The 17,956-nt window shown below is 40.5% G+C and overlaps 1 protein-coding gene across 2 annotated transcripts in view; it reads left to right on the top strand.

Annotated features, from left to right (window-relative positions):
- DSCAM (DS cell adhesion molecule) overlaps positions 1 to 17,956 on the top strand; it is a 322,736-nt gene that overhangs the window by 283,163 nt on the left and 21,617 nt on the right. The window contains exons 27-32 of one of the 2 annotated variants that reach the window (XM_053386764.1): positions 131 to 307; positions 2,670 to 2,700; positions 5,008 to 5,123; positions 7,808 to 7,957; positions 9,900 to 10,097; positions 13,463 to 13,765. In XM_053386764.1, the coding sequence (XP_053242739.1) occupies positions 131 to 307; positions 2,670 to 2,700; positions 5,008 to 5,123; positions 7,808 to 7,957; positions 9,900 to 10,097; positions 13,463 to 13,765 (975 nt within the window). Of the gene's footprint in view, positions 1 to 102; positions 308 to 2,669; positions 2,701 to 5,007; positions 5,124 to 7,807; positions 7,958 to 9,899; positions 10,098 to 13,462; positions 13,766 to 17,956 lie in introns of those variants that run through there. The other variant, XM_053386765.1, reaches the window with a different exon arrangement.

The raw sequence follows: 17,956 nt of genomic DNA, 5'->3' as shown, positions 1-17,956 counted from the left end.
AAAGTTAGTGTGATGAAGCTTTCCTAATTAATCAAACCTCTTACAGGTGAGCTTCTGTACACCGTAGTCACTTAAAAACCAACCTTTTCTCTTCATTGATAGGCATCTAATGTCATGACACTGTTTCCAGGTACAATCCCTCCACTCATTAAATCAGTTGTCCAAAGTGAGGAAGGTCTGGCAACCAATGAAGGGCTAAAGATGCTGGTGACCATTTCCTGTATCTTGGTTGGGGTCTTGCTGCTTTTTGTGCTTCTGCTGGTTGTGAGAAGGAGGAGGAGGGAACAGAGACTGAAGAGACTCAGAGGTAAGAATGGACACCCATTACTCACTTACATGTATTTTGGTCACCTCACCGAGAATGTCTAGCTGAGATTGTATATATAGATTAAGGAGATGTCAGAAGCTTGTAACAAGTAGGGTCCATTTTGTATGTTATAGCAGCAGTATCACTGCTGCTTCTATGCAGCTCCATCTAACTGCACTATGGTAACATTTTTGAGAAGAAGATTGCATTTCAGTGAAGCGTACAATGTGAATATTTGCCATATGGTGTGAGCCCCCAGTTTTGTCAGGGAAGCGGGACAGAACAGGGATGGCTAGCCTGTGGTCCTCCAGTTGTTCTAGGACTCCAGATCCCAACATCACTAATTCTCGGCCATGCTAGCTGGGGCTGGTGAGAAATGGAGTCCAACAACTTCTGAATGGCCACAGGTTGGCCACCACTTGAGTAGTCATGCAAAGCAACGTTCAGACCATTTCTGTAATGTAAGAATCACCCTGTAGTACCCAGTTTACCTGGTTAAAATAAGCATCAGCACATTGATTTGCTGCACTGTGGTACGTACTTGTTTCAATGGAGATTCAACTCTCCTTGTCTTGTAACCCCAAATCCCTTTTCAGTTGACGTGCTCACACTTTTCTGAATGTGTGACTGGGACTGTGCTGTGTACCCATGCCCTTTAAGTTGTGTGCCCTGCCAACTCTGCCTTAAACATCTGCATGTTTCAGCACAATGATCCGCAAAAGAGAGCCTAGAGTGCACAGCAGTATGTCCTTTATGTTTACAAAGAGAAAAATAATGGGCAGGTATTTTTTGAAGTTTAGAGATTGGTGAATTTTGTTTTCTTTGCAATATCAGATATTTTACTATTGGAGATCTTGTTTGTTTGTTTTCGTCATAAGAATGAGGTACTACCTATCAATAATGCAGTTGTACATAATTCCCACTCTGTCTCCAACTGTTGTTTCTTAAGTTTCAAAGACAACAAAAGCAGTGATGTTGAAACAACCACCTTTATGCTGCTGTTACATTAATTTGGACAATGGTTTTTGTTTTTGTTTTTTGGGGGACACTGACATCTCTCATTTGCTAACTTGTTAAGGATATCAGAAGTGTTTGATATGGATTCATAAAGCAGGAAGTAATCCCAGGAGGAAATGGTTAAGGAACAGAAAATTTTCAAATACGGGGGTGGGGGGGATTCAGATAAATTGCATGCTGCTTGCTTCAGAAAGTATCTAATTTTTACAAACATGATAAATTAGTAGAAAGATGAAGCAAATTCAGCAACTGATGTGTGACAGTAGCCATTTTCAGGATATATATTGTTTGTTTTCATATCAGATTTTTTTTTGTCACAAGCATGCTACTATGTTGCTATAAAATTGATCGCAAATTCTGAATAAGATGCATTATATATTTTCTAATATGCACTCATTATTTATTTGTTCCAAATTATTTCCTGTTTCTCTTTATTAAAAATATTCCTTGGCAAGTAGTAGTAGTGTTGGTAGTAGTAACAATAATACTTAAGCATAATAATATAAGCTCCAGAACTGAAAAGACCCCAATCTATGTATTCCTCCACCAAGCTTCAGTCAGGAGAAAGGAATTTGGAGAGGGACCTAAGAAGTTGATCAGAGTTCATGGGAGAAGGTGGTTCATAAAGTACTCAGCCCCCAAATTGTTGAGGACCTTTAGGCAGAGGTGGGGGAGCTTGTGGTCCTCCTGATGTCTTTGACTACAACCATTGGTCATGCTGGCTAGAGAAGATGGGAGTTGGAGTCCAAGAGCAACTGGAGGACTGCAGGTTTCCCACCCCTGCTTTAAGGTAAGAACCAGTACCTTCAATTGAGTCTGGAAATTAATAGATAACCAACATAAACCATACAGAACTAGAATAATACACTTTGTCTGGTTGGCCCCAGACAAAAACACTGATGCTTTTTTTACTATTTGAAGGCTCCATATGGTTTTCCAGGCCAGCTCCACATAAAGCATATTACAATAGAATCTAGAGGTTCTACAGCATTGAGTGGGCATGGCCAAGTCAGTCTTTGCCAGTAAAGGGCATGACATCCAGCTGAAGCTGGTGGTCATCCAGAAGAAATGAAAGAGTGAGGTACAGACCCAAACTGAAAACCTTTGACTTCAGGGGAAGTGCAACGCCATCCAATCAAGGTTGTATATTGTAACTGTTGATCAACCAACAGTATTACCATTTTAAATGGATTAAGTTTCAGTTTCTTCTTCCACATCCAGTCCCCCATCACCAGGAAAAATAATATTAAATAGACAACAATGCTTAAAAATGGATCAGTTGAACAAGCATGCAGTACTAATGAGCTATTTATGCAGTGTTAATAGTTTTCCCGTTTTTCCCTAGATGCAAAGAGTCTGGCTGAAATGCTTATGAGGTAAGAACAATGCGTACAATTTGTCAATTTGGTTGTGATACAGGAGTATCAACCTGCATAGCATGTGTTAAGGAAACATCCCATTTAAATATTCTAAGGAATTTTCAACATAGATTTCCAAGTTATAGTCTGTGTGGTGCTGGAGGAGATATGTGGTTAGTTATTTCTGCTGAAGAGCATGGATTCAAAGTACCATGTATGGTGTTTCTTTGTTTGTTTGATATATGTATTTATAGTCTGCTCTTCTCCAAGCAATTCCAGGGTGGATTGCATGCAGTTTAATCCAATAAATAAAGCAACATAATTGTTACCATCACTAATCCAATCATAGAAAACAAATAAAAATCAAGGTCAGTGAAAGTGCATCTCAGATGAGAGGGCATTCCACAACGTAGGACAGGAAGGAATAGCTCTGCATATTTGCACTAGAAGCCAGCTATATTAGGAACAGTGTTGATTGCCTAAAGCCAGTGACATCTTACATGTACCCCACCCTCTTCCCCTGAAATCCATCTAACAGGTTTGCAAATCTTTTTAAATATTTCTCTTTGTTGTTGTTTTTAATAAGACATCAGTGGGGAGCTTCAGGGCTAATTAGGCCAGACAAGCCTTTCCCCCAAAGCAGGCCCACTAGGCTCACACTTGACATCATATGGAGCCTTGCATATGGGACAGATAAAGACACCGCTGCAAAGGAACATGCAGGAGCTCAAAGAGCACTCCTGATCCTTCCTTGGCAAGCAGGGTTCACTGAGAGCTGCACCTCTCATGCATGCTGTCAGCACCAATCAGCTGATTGGCTCTGACAATCCATTTACCAAGGAGCTCACTCTCGGTGCCGATCAACTGACTGTTGCTGATGGTGAGACCCTTTGAAGTTGTCCATTTGCAGACATGGCTTGGACTCAAACTGTGCCTGCAATTGAACATTTTTTCCTTTGCAGTGGTTTGGATCTAGACTGCATCTGAAAACGGACTTCAAAAGATCTATCATCACCAGTTAGCTAATTGATACTGACAGCAAACCTCTTTGAAGTTGTCACCTGTTGTCAGGTGATTGAAAAATTGGCAGTCTCTCCCACCCACCAAAAATGGCCCATGGGAGAGTGGGCCAGTTCTTGATCCTGCTCTTGGGCTGAGAAGGGTTTCCTTACCCCTGTAGTAAGACAAAGAATGGGCAAATAGATAAACTGTTGTGTGGTGCTCTATTCGTTTATTATTATTTTTTAGAGAAAAAGGCATGCAGCACACAAGGCATAGGGGAGAGTCAAGACTGATAGATGAACTCACATCAATAGAAAAAGACAATAGTTTCAAGCAGCACTGGGATGCTGAAGCAAATTAACATAGTTGCTTTTCTTTATTATGTGGGTTGTCATTGTCAGAGTTCTGGCTGTGAGAGCAGCGCATAAGCAGCAGAGCTAGACTATTGGGGTGGCCTACTTTTTCCAGTTCTTTTTTCTCAACAAATAATTAAAAATAACAGTACCCTCTCTTTTTTGTTCATTGAGGGTACAGTTCAGACTGCTTCCAAGTGCTACAGATCTAAAGCAATTCTGTTGGTTACTTTGCACCTCTGATATAGAGATGTGTGTGTGTAAAATTCTTAGCTTCATAACTCATTCCAAGGCTAATTTTCTAGTGCACACATTTTAAAATGAGAATATAATAGCTTTGGTGATAATATACTAATTGTTTCTTATCTCTGTCCCCCAATGCTGGGAATTAGTAGAGGAACAGTGGTTGGATTGCTTTCTTAAAATTTTATTATTGCAGTGTCAACAGAACAAAAAGCAAAGTGTGTTGAAGGGAAATAGTGAACCAGAAGCAATTACTGCAATCCATATAAAAGTGTAAATAAATAACCACTTCTTAAATGTCCAGTTTCTCTGTTGATTAATATTTGTCAATGCCAATTTATGGTAAGAATACAATGCCATAAAACCCACCTTTCCTCTGATTGAACAAAAGGATTTTTAGGCTTGTCTTTAAGAAATGGAAGGAAGGGAGAAATAAGAGTTTATGATTGTATTTTTCAAAAGAATCTCAAGGGGAAAGGCTTATTTTCTCCCATTGCTCCTGTTTTTCTAAGCTTCAGCATTAGACTAATATATCGTATGTACACATGGGAGAACTAATGAAAAGCATTTATTTGAACACCCCACTGATAGCGATAGGAGACTAAAGTATTTCTTTTGCTTTTAAACTAATAAAAGAATTTAGGTAATTTCTTCATTCGACTTTAATGCCTCTTTCTTTTTCTTTCTTTCTTTCTTTTTTTGTTTGGTTTGTTGTTCTGATTTCTAGTAAAAACACAAGGACATCGGATACACTTAATAAGCAACAGCAGACCCTCAGAATGCACATAGATATTCCCAGAGCTCAGCTTCTGATTGAAGAGAGGGATACAATGGAAACCATTGGTAAGCCAGCAATAAGCTCATGAGGTGCCTTTGTACAACAAGAGGATCTTACTAGCTCTGTGTTGTTTCTCTTAAGGTATTACAAAAAGTGACATTTACGGAATAGAAAATAGCCCCTCCAAATACTTTTCCTTACAGTTTTGTTTTTGTTTTGATGATAAAAATCCTGACTCAGTACTGCATGTGAAATGGAAAAGTTTTCAGTGAGACTAAGCTCTGTAGTTCAAGAAGAAAATTGCAAAGAAGGTGGCTGGGATGGTTTTGATACACATGGAGGGAGGAATTCAACATGGCACCAAGCAACTCATTCTGTCAGTAGAAGCATTTCAGCTTGCCAGATGAATGATCTCCCTTCTCCTCAGCCCACAGCCTGTTCTGGGGCTTCCCCCAAAGCCCACCCTGAGCCAATTTGGGGGACAATGAGGGGAGGGGACAAAGAGTCCTATTGTGCAGCATAAGAGACCTGATTTCCCCTAGAAAATCACTGAATCCAGCCCATAGAAAGGAAAAGGTTGGGTCAGTTTACATGTGTGTGTCCCCCCCCCGCTACAGTTTGAATACTTCTGGGGAAACATCTGTGCCAGTGGAGCTTTCCACCCCATGGAAGTTGGTCCATTAGGGCAAATGGGGCACTGCCCCATCAACAACAGTCAGTCCCCACCTGCTTGCCTTCTAACTTACAATCAGCTTAGGGGGATGGCACTGACTGTCAGCTTCCTCCTCAGTCTATCAGTGTTGCCTTTGTGTAGATTTCTGTAGGATGGAGGAAGAAGGGGAGGGAGTAGAATTAGTTGACACCACCTGTCATTAGTTCTGGCTCCACCTTACTGTCAGCATCCCTGCTTTCCGTCCTATTATTCCCAATGGGCACCAGCCACCATTGTTTCCACCTGCATTCTGGGGGACCTCTAGGTACATAAGTCTTAACCCACTAGTGGACATCTCTCTCTGTGTGTGTGCTGGTCAAGCCTCTCTTCCTGTGGCCTTCAGCAGGCCTCTGGGTAAGTATAGACTTAGCCCTTAATACATTTTATGCACTTGACCTTGCTGTCAGAAAATCCCTAGACAAATCATTTCTTGGATCAGGATTTCTGAAGTTGAACACTGGTGGCTCACCTTGTGAACTAAGATTTTCAGAATTGCTAAGCCGGGGCATCCAGTGGGAGCACAGAACTCCTAATGATCAAACTCTTGGAAAAGTGCAGTGATGGCAGGGCTCGCTTTAAAAATGGCTAATCCTGCATTTGGTTTCGACTTTGTTTATTTTCCTAATTTTGCTTCTCTGCTGCCAAGCTTTATCACGGGGGGGGGGGGTTACCCTTGTGTTGCAATCCATGGGCAGCAGAGTTTGTAGTGCAGATGCAGATTGCATATACTCCTTTTATCTCTCCCAGAGCTACAGTTCCCAGTATCCTTAGCAAACTACAGTTCCCATGATGCTTTGGCGGGGGCATGATTTAAATGTGTGGCTGCTGCAGATGCAACCTGGTCGTTGCTTCTGTAATAGGCTGTGTCTAACACAGAGTAGCAAGCCGTGATCCAGACCTTTGGTGAGCTTCCACATGGCTCATTGCCCAGAGGTTTTATTGCCAACTTGAAAAGAGGCAGCTCTTTTTGCCAGGGGTGGAGAACTGTGTTCATCCTACTTAAGACCTTTTTTGGGCAAAATGTATATTTAGTATTATTATGCATGGTTCTTCATGTTAATGGTTTCTTATCCAGGGGGCGGGGAGGAAATGTTTAGGAAATCCTTGATTGTCCCACCGTTGGCAGCCTGTCTGGAAAATATATTTAAAAGTCATACGGTACTTCAGTGTTTGCATTCCCTGTAGTTCTTACTGCTATTAAGACTACCCAGTAGAGACTGCAGCAATGTAGGTGGAAGTTAAATGTGTCAATCCTGATAGTACGATGCATAGAAATAGATTGTTTTTACAAACTTCAGTGGCAGTGGGTGGTTCACCATTAACTCCTGTAGGGCTGGAACAGACCCATTGTCATCTTTTTATGTTTTCTGCCGCCTACTTAAAGTGCTTATTTTTCTTAACTCATAACACCCTGTATCTAATTATAGCTTAAAAGGAAAAGGAAAGCTATCAACTCGAGTCAGAAGGAAATTGTATTTGTTGATGTGTTCTCTCATAAAGAGATAATATACTTGAGGGGGGAGGGAGTAAGTTGATATTGATACTATTAAAATAGGGTACTGCAGGACTGTGTGGGAAAAGGGAGAGTTTACAGAGCCATTTTGGGCAATAATTTCTCTTCCATGCACATGCCATTATGTACTGTGGAGCTGCCAGTGCATGAATAAGCATATGGCATGCAGAAGTAGTGCACTTTTCTGCGATTTCTATAATCACTGCAGCATCACTTTTACATCTTGCCTTTTTGCCATTATTCATATATCCTGGGGGCGGAGGAGTCATACTGGAAGTAAACAGTACTTTCCATGTTAGTCCTTACTATGGTGGGAAAAAAGTTTCTCACCTGAAAAAAAGATCTCTTCCCTTGTTAATTAGCTCTGGGCAAAAGCAAGGCGAGACAAAATTCATTTGCCAGGTTATTACGTTCTAAGATGTAGTGAAGACTATAGAAGTGATATTCATTCATTCATTCTTAGAAAATCAGCCAAAAGTGGGACACCATTAAGATATTCTGCTCTGTCATTGCCTTTCTCGCAGATGATCGATCTACAGTCTTGTTAACTGATGCTGATTTTGGGGAGACATCGAAACAGAAGTCGTTGACTGTTACACACACAGTGCATTACCAGTCTGTCTCACAAGCCACTGGACCACTGGTAGACGTTTCTGACGCCCGGCCAGGAACAAGTAAGTATTAAGAACACTTTGTTTTGTGGTTCTAATATAAAAAATAAACAAATATGCTGCAAAGTCTTTTGCTTACCAGGAGGGTACAGGGCGAGGCAGCAGAGAGGGTGGCACTATACTCTGCCCTGCCCTTTCTGCTTGCTTGGTCTTCCCTCTCTCCTTCCTGGTAAGTGACAGTGACTCATCTGCCAGGAAGCTCCACTCCACCTGGCAAGCTGCTTCTGCTTCTCCCTTCCATTTCTTTGGAGGCTGTGTGCTCCTCTTTTCCATGTCTTGGCACAGACCTTAAAATATGGGAAGAAGACAATGTTTGACAGCAGGGTTAGTTCTCCTGCCCTGCTTCTCCACACCCTGCCCCCCACCCCAGTACATAATGTGGGGTGGGATGCAGCCACACTGGTGCTGGATCAGAGCTAGCACTTTTTCATTGCTTTGAATAATGAGTATATTTTGGACCCATCTGCAGAGGTCCTTGCATTCTAGAGAAAATATAACACCTGAGTTATGTGTTGCTGCTGATTCCCTTCCCTACCAATAGAAATTGATCCACCATCTTCCGCACTGGATCTTGTAAGTTTTCTTTTACTGTGAGGTTGCAATGTAAAATACTGATCAGCAAGCAAGTATGATAGTCAAAGCTTTTTAAATTTAGAAAAAATCCAATAAGTTTTCCAACGTTTGGAATATTTCCCAACAGTCTGGCTTTGATTGTGTGTGATTTACAAAACCCATTGCACAGAGGAGATACTGAGTAAGCAGATACATCATTCTGAAGTTTTTCATTTTGACAAGAATCCAGTATAGTTTGCTAATGCGTGGAATGTTTCCTAACATTTTGGCACTGATTATATGAAGTTTACAAAATGCATTGCATAATCAATATATAAAGCTGTGGCATACCATTAAATTGAGGTGGTTTTGTTTTGCTGAGCTATTCATCTAGCTATTGTCTTTGCTCCACAGAAAAGATGGGACACCATTTTTATTGCTGATTGTCCCTTTTTTATGCGTGTGTGTGCTGGTTATTAGCCTAATCTCAAACAGTGAACAACATATGGACAGTTTGCATTTTTAAATGACTTTGTAAGTAAGAAACCTGCCAATCTGTCAATGAGAAGAGATGAATCATGAATAATCCTTCTATGACTACTTATCCTTAACTCACTCCTTTTTAAATAGTTTCAAAGCAATGTAAAAGGAGTGGCTTTTCTATTTTAATAATAATAAAAAGAGCCCAATCAAATAACCTATTTAATAAGTTTGAATTTATATTTTTAATACTGTTATATCCTAGTCTTAGTAACACCAACTCTATGATTCTATGAAAACCCTCTCAGATGCTTCAAAAGAAAAATCTTTTCCCTTTGCTTTAATGTCCTAATACTATTTCCACAAAATCCATACCCACCCATTATTTTTTTTAAAAAAAGTAAATGGGTATTAGACATGGGACACAATTCTTTAATTATTGATTTCTAGATAATGCTTTTTTAAAAATCCTCAAACAGTATTTAGTCCACATGATACAAAAAAATGATCACTTGCCTGGAAATCAAGCTTTGTCCAAGAAAAATGAACCAATAATGCAGGTGCAGGAAACTTTTGACCCTCCATATATTGCTAAACTACAATTTCCTTCACCCCTGACCATCAGCCATGCTTGCTGGGGCTGATGGGAGTTGTAGTTCAGCACAATCTGAAGGGTCAAAGGTTTGCCATACTTGCAATAATAAAGGTTTAGAATATCTTTGAAACTTATATATCATAGATGCTGATAGAAATTGATAATAAATGAATATGTCTACAGATAGGCCCCACTGATACTCATTTCCGTCCTGAGGCTCCATCACTCAGCAGTAATTCTATTCAGCCAGTCGCTCAGCTTCTTTTCTTGACTAATCAAGTATTCAGTGCCAACACTACCTCTGTGTTTTCACTGCAGATCCTACAACAAGGAGGAATGCAAAAGCTGGGCCCACAGCTCGCAACCGATATGCTAGCCAATGGACTCTCAACAGACCTCATCCCACAATATCAGCCCACACCTTAACAACAGACTGGAGGCTACCAACACCCAGGGCAGCAGGGTCAGTGGATAAAGAAAGTGACAGCTACAGTGTCAGCCCATCACAAGATACAGGTATAATCTTTGTTCCTAGACTTCAGATTCAAGACAACATTATAATCAGAACAGGACATTTGCTATATTTGATGTAGCATATTTGATTTTAGCTGAGCACCCAACCAGATACGACAATAAATGCATCTTTACATTTAACCCTTAGAGCTGTTTCCACATGTTAATAGCAGCAGGCAGAAGTTGGAGAGGGCTTGTATTTAGTGGGATAGCAGAAGATGGGGGGGGGATTTAAATTTTCTCCTGTGCTGAGGGACCTGAGGAAATGTTATCTTCTGAAGTTGCTGTTAGCTTTGGGAGGAAATTCCCATTAGTACCAGTGGGGGGCTTTCCCCTAAAGCAGTGATGGCCCTCCAGCTGTTTATGGACTACAACCCCCATCATCCCTAGCTAACAGGACCAGTGGTCAGGGATGATGGGAATTGTAGTCCCAAAACAGCTGGAGAGCCAAGTTTGGCAATCATTGCCCTAAAGCAAACAGAGGAGGGATTTTCCTCAGGACTGCAGTAGGACAGCATTGTGGAGACCCAAAGAATACAGCATGATTGAACCTTATGTTCTTCTTGTGGTCTGAGAGACATGGAAGTGCATGAGCCCTGAGACTTGCTCTCACTGTTACCAGGCTGAATTTTTGTAACTAAAAAATCTGACCCCACCCTCATCCAAAAGTGCATATACTAATACTGTACAGTGGTACCTCGGGTTACATACGCTTCAGGTTACAGACTCCGCTAACCCAGAAATAGTACCTCGGGTTAAGAACTTTGCTTCAGGATGAGAACAGATATTGTGCTCCGGCGGCGCAGCGGCAGCGGGAGGCCCCATTAGCTAAAGTGGTGCTTCAGGTTAAGAATAGTTTCAGGTTAAGAACGGACCTCCAGAACGAGTTAAGTTCTTAACCTGAGGTACCACTCTATTGTTGAATTCTCCCCTTTGAATGAAGGGACACCGGGGACTTACGTTGTCATTTGTAATATTTGTTGTTCATGAAAATACAGAATGGAGCACAAACAGAAGTTCTTTCAATAGTCAGCAGGTCCAAAGGGAACTGCTTTTGAGCCCTACTCCCCCAGCTGTAATTAACTCCAGCTAGAAACTCATCAAAATGGAAATTGCTGAAGGGGGTTCTCTCTCTTTCTGCCCTCTTCTTTAAGTTGGAGGGGTATCACCTTCTCCAAGATGTGATAGGTATCTCTTCAAATACTCAAGAAAGTTTTCTAGCCAAAAGGCTATATTCTATAAGGATGGGGGAGAAATTCAATCCAATTAACATTTAAAGGTGAACCTACCTAATTCACATTTACTGAAGTAATATACAAACTGTAGTCCAGCCATGATTTGAAATGTGCACTTCTCTGAATTTCCAGCCAAGCAATTTGTACAAAATTGTATATACTAAAGTGTGCATTACAGTGCATATATTATGAAAATAACATGCAAAAATTTCTCTGCAGAACTGAATATATTGAGCACAATTCAGTATGATACGTGTCTATTAGAAGTTCACACTAAAATCCTAGCAATTTTCATGAAGAACTAATGGCGGTGATATACTTTGGAACAAATTTAGTGGTGGTGGGAGAAACCATCCTTCTGGGAGGATGTAGAACTAAAATGATTTGTGAAAGTTGTTCAATATGAATGAAAAAAATGAGCAAGTCAGCTCTACAGTAACTCTCAGACTTGCCTTCCTGGGCCACCTGGCAGTAAGAGAACCAGGGAGGTAAGCAATAATGAACCCTTGCTTGAAGTGACAGTACCAAATGTCAATCAAAACAGCCATCCGAAGCCAATTAAGAAGCTCTGTCCAGACATCAATAGCTGGGAGGTATGAAAGGTCCACTCCAGTAGGTATCCAGCTATGCTTTCAAAATATTTCACTAACAAGCCTTATTATTTTATGGACTAGATAGTGGGTATGGACAAGCCAGACAATCTCACCTGGGGCCAAAGAGAGAGACAATCTAAAAGTTCTGTTAAGGCATTTCATCATTACAGAACAATCATAATAATAGGCTTTAGAATGTGAGCTTTTAAATACGATTTCTTCAATACTAACCTTGGTTCTATTAGGAAAGCCACATTCTACAGAAATTTTGCTCCTTCCTACCAGATGAAATGGGACGCGGGTGGCGCTGTGGGTTAAACCACAGAGCCTAGGACTTGCCGATCAGAAGGTCGGCAGTTTGAATCCCCGCGATGGAGTGAGCTCTCGTTGCTCGGTCCCAGCTCCTGCCAACCTAGGAGTTTGAAAGCACGTCAAAGTGCAACACAACCTGAAGCGGCTGTAACCCGAGGTATGACTGTACTGAGCTTGATGGCCTGACCTGGTGTAAAGCAACTTCCTATGTAAATAACAACAAGATAGCAGAACAGAAGCAGGAAACCTGCAGGCAGGCCATATTTTATGTCTGTGTCTGTGTTGTCTCACTATAAAAATGTTATGAAGGGTTTTTTTGGGGGGGGCTGTATGCAAGATCCTTCTAACCCCTGGATCCAGCAAGTGTTAAATTATACGCCAGGCTAGCTTTCTGTGTTGAGGTGATAGCCTGGGTGATGGGCCATTAAGGGAAACAAAGGAAAGGGGCTCTGTGAGAACTGGCAAATGGGTGGGGGCCCAACCCAGCATGCTGTTAGTTAGAAGGAAGAAGCCTGAGTTTAGAGAGTCAGAGAGACAGAGAGCAACGTTTGACAGCAGTGTTTCATGTCTGTTTGAATCCAAGGCTGTTTGAGAAACAAGACCCTTTTGGGGTGTTAATGCTATGAACCCCTCCATTGTAGGCTCAGGTTGTATATATGTGTAAATAAACTATATATTATAAAGAGGCAACATTCTCCACTGGCCTCATTTCTAAAAGGAAACACAAACCCTGGGTATGTGCCTGGAAACCCTGGAATCTTGCACCTCTCTGAGATTGGGATGATGTGCAACAATAACAATTCACCACAGGAGCTTCATTACATGAAACGTGTGTTGAAGTGTGAGAAAATGAGCACAACAAGTACTGTTCTCTGTGGGCTGCAATTATCCCTTCTGTCTCGTATTTGCAAACATTAAATCTGGAATCAAAAAAGGAAAAAGGTGCTAATGGAAACAAAAATATTTACAGCTCTTTCACTGCTGAATACCCTCTTTTTCCCCCCTCCACAAATAAAACATGATTTTTGTGATGCAAGTCCAGAAAACTGCCAGGAAAGCATAGCCTTTTTACCTTGCTATACCAGAATGCTCTTATTGCCCAAGCTGACTAGTGTGCAAGAGCTAAATGGTGAACTATGGAATCATCCCTGTAGTGCACTTTGGTGGATTAAAAACCCATGCTGAAGTGATTGCCTGTTCTTTCTTTCTTTCACCTTCTGGTGTTTAGACCGAGCAAGGAGCAGCATGGTCTCCACAGAAAGTGCCTCCTCCACCTATGAAGAGCTGGCAAGAGCATATGAACACGCCAAGATGGAAGAGCAGCTGCGACATGCCAAGTTTACCATCACGGAATGCTTCATATCAGACACATCATCAGAGCAGCTTACGGCAGGGACTAATGAATATACAGACAGCCTGACCTCAAGCACCCCATCCGAATCGGGGATTTGCAGGTTTACTGCATCGCCTCCCAAACCTCAGGATGCAGGACGCGTGACGAACATGGCTGTTCCAAAGGCACATCGGCCAGGTAAGTGCCTTAGGACACTCTGCTAATTCCTTCCGCTCTCAATTACATCCTGTGGATGTTGCGTTTTGAAAATTCCTTAATGGAAACGAACGTACTTAACAGTTCTATCAAATATTCACAAAGCACATGCATATTGTTGCTTTCACATTTTGTTAAGCAGAGGTGTAAGCTCAGAATGAGCAAAAGGCAGTCAACCTGACACCAGAGCCTCAAGATCTCACCATGTTCTGATACCATGAATATCAATTTTTTAAAGCACACACAAATAATCCAAAGGCTTTTTTAAAGACCTGAATAGACACTTGCTTTCCCACCCACTCACCATTTTTGTCAGGGGGACAAAGATTTTCAGTAATCTGAAAAAATATTCCCCCCTTTGGGGTAATTTTTCAGCACTATTTCAAGAAATGTTTGTTTATTCATTTACATTGTCCTCAGTAATACCTTCAAGTAGCCCATCAGATTGGTTATATAGTGTTGTGTTGTCATACAGTTCCCTGTCTGATCTTGTTTAAATTGGGTCATACATGCGAAGGAACCGAATACTAGTCAGAGAAGCAAAGAGGGTGTCACAATTTAAGTGTATTTCACCGGGGGGGGGCAGGTACACTAAAAATGCTAGTTTCTACCAAAATAAATTGTAAAGTGTAGCTCTAGGCCTTTTCTAAAGTGAACTGATATTGGTCAACTGCTACTTTCCTCATGTCTGGACCAGGCACAAACACCACAGAAGCCTCCTCTGAGTAAGGAGGACAAGGAACAGTGGTTTCCCACTGATGGCCCCACTTCACAGGGCAAGACTGGGGTAACTGTGCTCCCCAGATAGAGGAGAGCTGATAGGTCAGTATTGATCTTGCCATCAGTATTGTCAAGCATACAATCAAGGGCAGACAGCAACATATGGTAGGGGGCAATTCTATCTAGTTTTTGTACGGGTGTGTGTCTCCCTTGCCCCTGCTCCATTTATTACATTTTTGGTACTTTACTGAAGGATCTCCTCTCTTTGTAAATAAAAGACAATGTGACATAGCAGTTCCTTTTCACTGCGCTCAAGAGAATGTTGGAAAAGTTCACTGACGTTTACTGCAAATAGAAGCAATACATTTTCCTGTCACTGTTGTTTCTTTCTTTTGCATCCATCAACACCGAATTATTATAGGTAACTGGTGTATAGGAAGGAAAAAATGAAAATGCAAAAAAACCAGAGACTAGAATGTCTTGAGGGATAGATAAGGAAACAGCATATGAATCCCTTCAGATCATTTGTGGCCCAAGTTATTATTCACTTTATGGCAGAATTAGATGGCTGTTTCTGCTTGTTCCAGTCCAATTCCTAAAAGAACAAAATTGCTACTGATACTTTCTCCTTTCATTATGTATTTATAAAATGTCAGAGGGGTGTATACAATGCTGGTCCTCTGTTCAGTAGATACTGAATGGTATGTAAATTTAGGAAGAAAAAGATTTAAGGGGTTGAGATTACTCTGCTCTCTCATTTCAGACACACCATAGTTTTAGTAAATTTCCTCATGCAATTAGGTTTCTGCAAGATTTTTTTAATGTCTGTAGACTGCTTTATATAATCTTTCATATAGTGCTGTTCCATGTGTGGGACTAAACTAGATGTCCTCTGTCTAGTTCCTCTTCCCCTTTCCAGAGTAATAAAATACACCATGTTATGCCTTTATTTTGACCCTGGTCCACATCACTGGCTACCATAGTGGGCAGGGAAATTGCACAATGTGATTGTGTTATGTCACACTATCATTACTACCTGCGGGGAAGAGGAAAGGACAGTAGACATGGGATTGCATCAATAGGCCCTTGTTTTGGGTAACCTAGATCCACTTCCAGAAGTTCTAAGCTACTGTACTCCAGTGCAAATGTATTACCTAGGATTTATGGACACCCTTAGAAGGAGAAAAAGAGACCACTTTCCAAAGTACTTTTCTTGAGGATGTAAATACTTGGTAATAACAATTGCAAATTAAAAAGGGAAATCCCTAGAGAAAATGTGAAATACATACCAAGAATCTTGTATAATAATATCTTCATTCACTTGGGATGATTATTAAAATCATGATCCAGGAGGCAACAATCCATCTCATCTGTAATAAAAAATAAAATAAAAATAAAGTGACTCTCCTCCACGGGTATATTGCCTTTTATTATGAATTATTGTCTCCATCATGCTCACTTTTGAACTGCACGGTTTTCAGGGCTGTATACTTATAGCTGTGCAACATTTTCCATAGAAAGAGATTTTCCTCTGCCTTGTCTCAAATTATCTACTTCTCTTCTATAATTTATCCAAACAACAATTTGCTTCTTAGCAAGTGAATTATTGTGCATTTCCTCTAATATACATTTCTGAATGAAAATTTGTCTTATACACATTTTTGTGGAAGCAATTCACCCTAACATAGTGCATTTTTACATTATTTTCACTAACGGATGCACCTTCCCCAAATTTGCACATTTTTGTACACATTTTGGGCTGGACAACTATATTGCAATATTCAGAGAAGAGTGAAATTCAAAGGATAGCTGCATTTTTTGTTTGATTTTTTGTTTGTTTGTTTCTGAAGGAATCCTTTCTCTCTGTCTCTCACACACAAAAGCACATTTTTGAACAGGTTCTTTAGACATGTGAAAGAAACTCCTATGAGAAAAGAGGACAGTTTTCACAACCCATTAAACCATAGTTAAAATGGACTCTTCAGTGTGGAAACATAGTATGTGGTATGCATAGCTGAAGAGTTCTCACTTCACTCATCCTCCGCTCTTATTCTCCCTGCACTGCCAGAAAACAAGCCAGAGTGTGTCTTGTCATGACATCCCAACCTGAGGTTATGGCCTGTTTCTCTGTAGACAAACCACAAGCAGCAAGAAAGGAGCAAATTTGTTGCTGCTGAAGATTTGTTTGGTTAGCTCTGGTTAGTTTCCCAGCAGTGCGGCAGCAGAAGGTGAAGAACCAAGCATGAACATTTGAGCAGCATAAACCAGTGTGCTGGGTGTTCACGTTACAGCAAAGTTTGGTTCTGACTATGGCTCAGTTCATACATCACATTAACCCTGGTCCTGTGGTAATTTAGGGCATATGGTAGCCCATGTTGGTGATATTCCTTAAAAATAGCTCAAAAACTTCATTTATTTATTTATTGAGATTTTGCCAAAAAAACCCACAACTCAACAAAAATAATATGGCAACCCTAGGTTTTTTAAGTCCTAGATAATTTCTAATAATGTAAGTTCTTACAATTCACCAATTCTTTGTCCTGCTTCTTATTCTGGACCACAGTGGCGTGTATAGTCCTAATATCTGGGCTTTCTTTTGGCACCTTTAGATAGTGGTCACTTTTTTCCCTCCACTGAGTCCAACGTCCTTCGAAAGGAATCCATAAATTCTGTGTAGGTTTGCCTTTGTGGGTAATACCTTTGTATTTTCATGACGTTTACTGTGCATTGCTGCTGGTAGTTGATACACATTTGCTATATAGTACATATGATTTAGCGAAGTCTAGCAAGCCAGGAAGAATTAAGCATGTGTGTGTGTGTATCTCTTTTAGTTTGGCATTCTTAAACTAATAAAAAGTGAATAATGTTCCCTTCTAGTCAGTGAACAGATAATCTCTAACACAAAAGGCAAATTGCTAGTTTGGTTCCTGTTGTGTGTTAAATAAACAGTTCGAGAGCATTTGATATTTCTGAATGTTTTCATCACTTCTAAATCAGGCACATGCCCACTAAAAAAATATCTAGCACTAAAATTCTGCCTCTTTTGTTCATGTTCAATCTGGAATATCAGAAAAACCCCTTGTGGAATTTACAGATTTGTAGTCAGCCCCTTGGTCTTTTAGGAAAAAAAACTATTTGCATTCAGTTTTGCTTCTTTGGTAACTTTTAAGCATATTTTGCACTAGGAGAAATAAATTTATTGCACATTGATACCAATTAGAAACACTGCAGTAAATTCAAGCAATAGTACAACCATTAGAAGGTTGATTCATGGTAAATTGTAAATAACGTCTATCACATTTTTACTGTGGAGCAGCTTAAAATAAAATAGAGACACAGCTCTAAATCTGAACTAGGGGATCTAGGTGCAAATCTCTACTCAGCCACAAAGCTCAGGAAATAGTGTGTGTCTCTGCCTGTTTTACAGGAATGTTGTGAGGATGAAATGAGATG

Source organism: Podarcis raffonei, chromosome 4, assembly GCF_027172205.1.
Source record: "Podarcis raffonei isolate rPodRaf1 chromosome 4, rPodRaf1.pri, whole genome shotgun sequence".
NCBI classification, from domain to species: Eukaryota; Metazoa; Chordata; class Lepidosauria; order Squamata; family Lacertidae; genus Podarcis; species Podarcis raffonei.
This window is presented reverse-complemented; position numbering and strand designations above follow the sequence as displayed.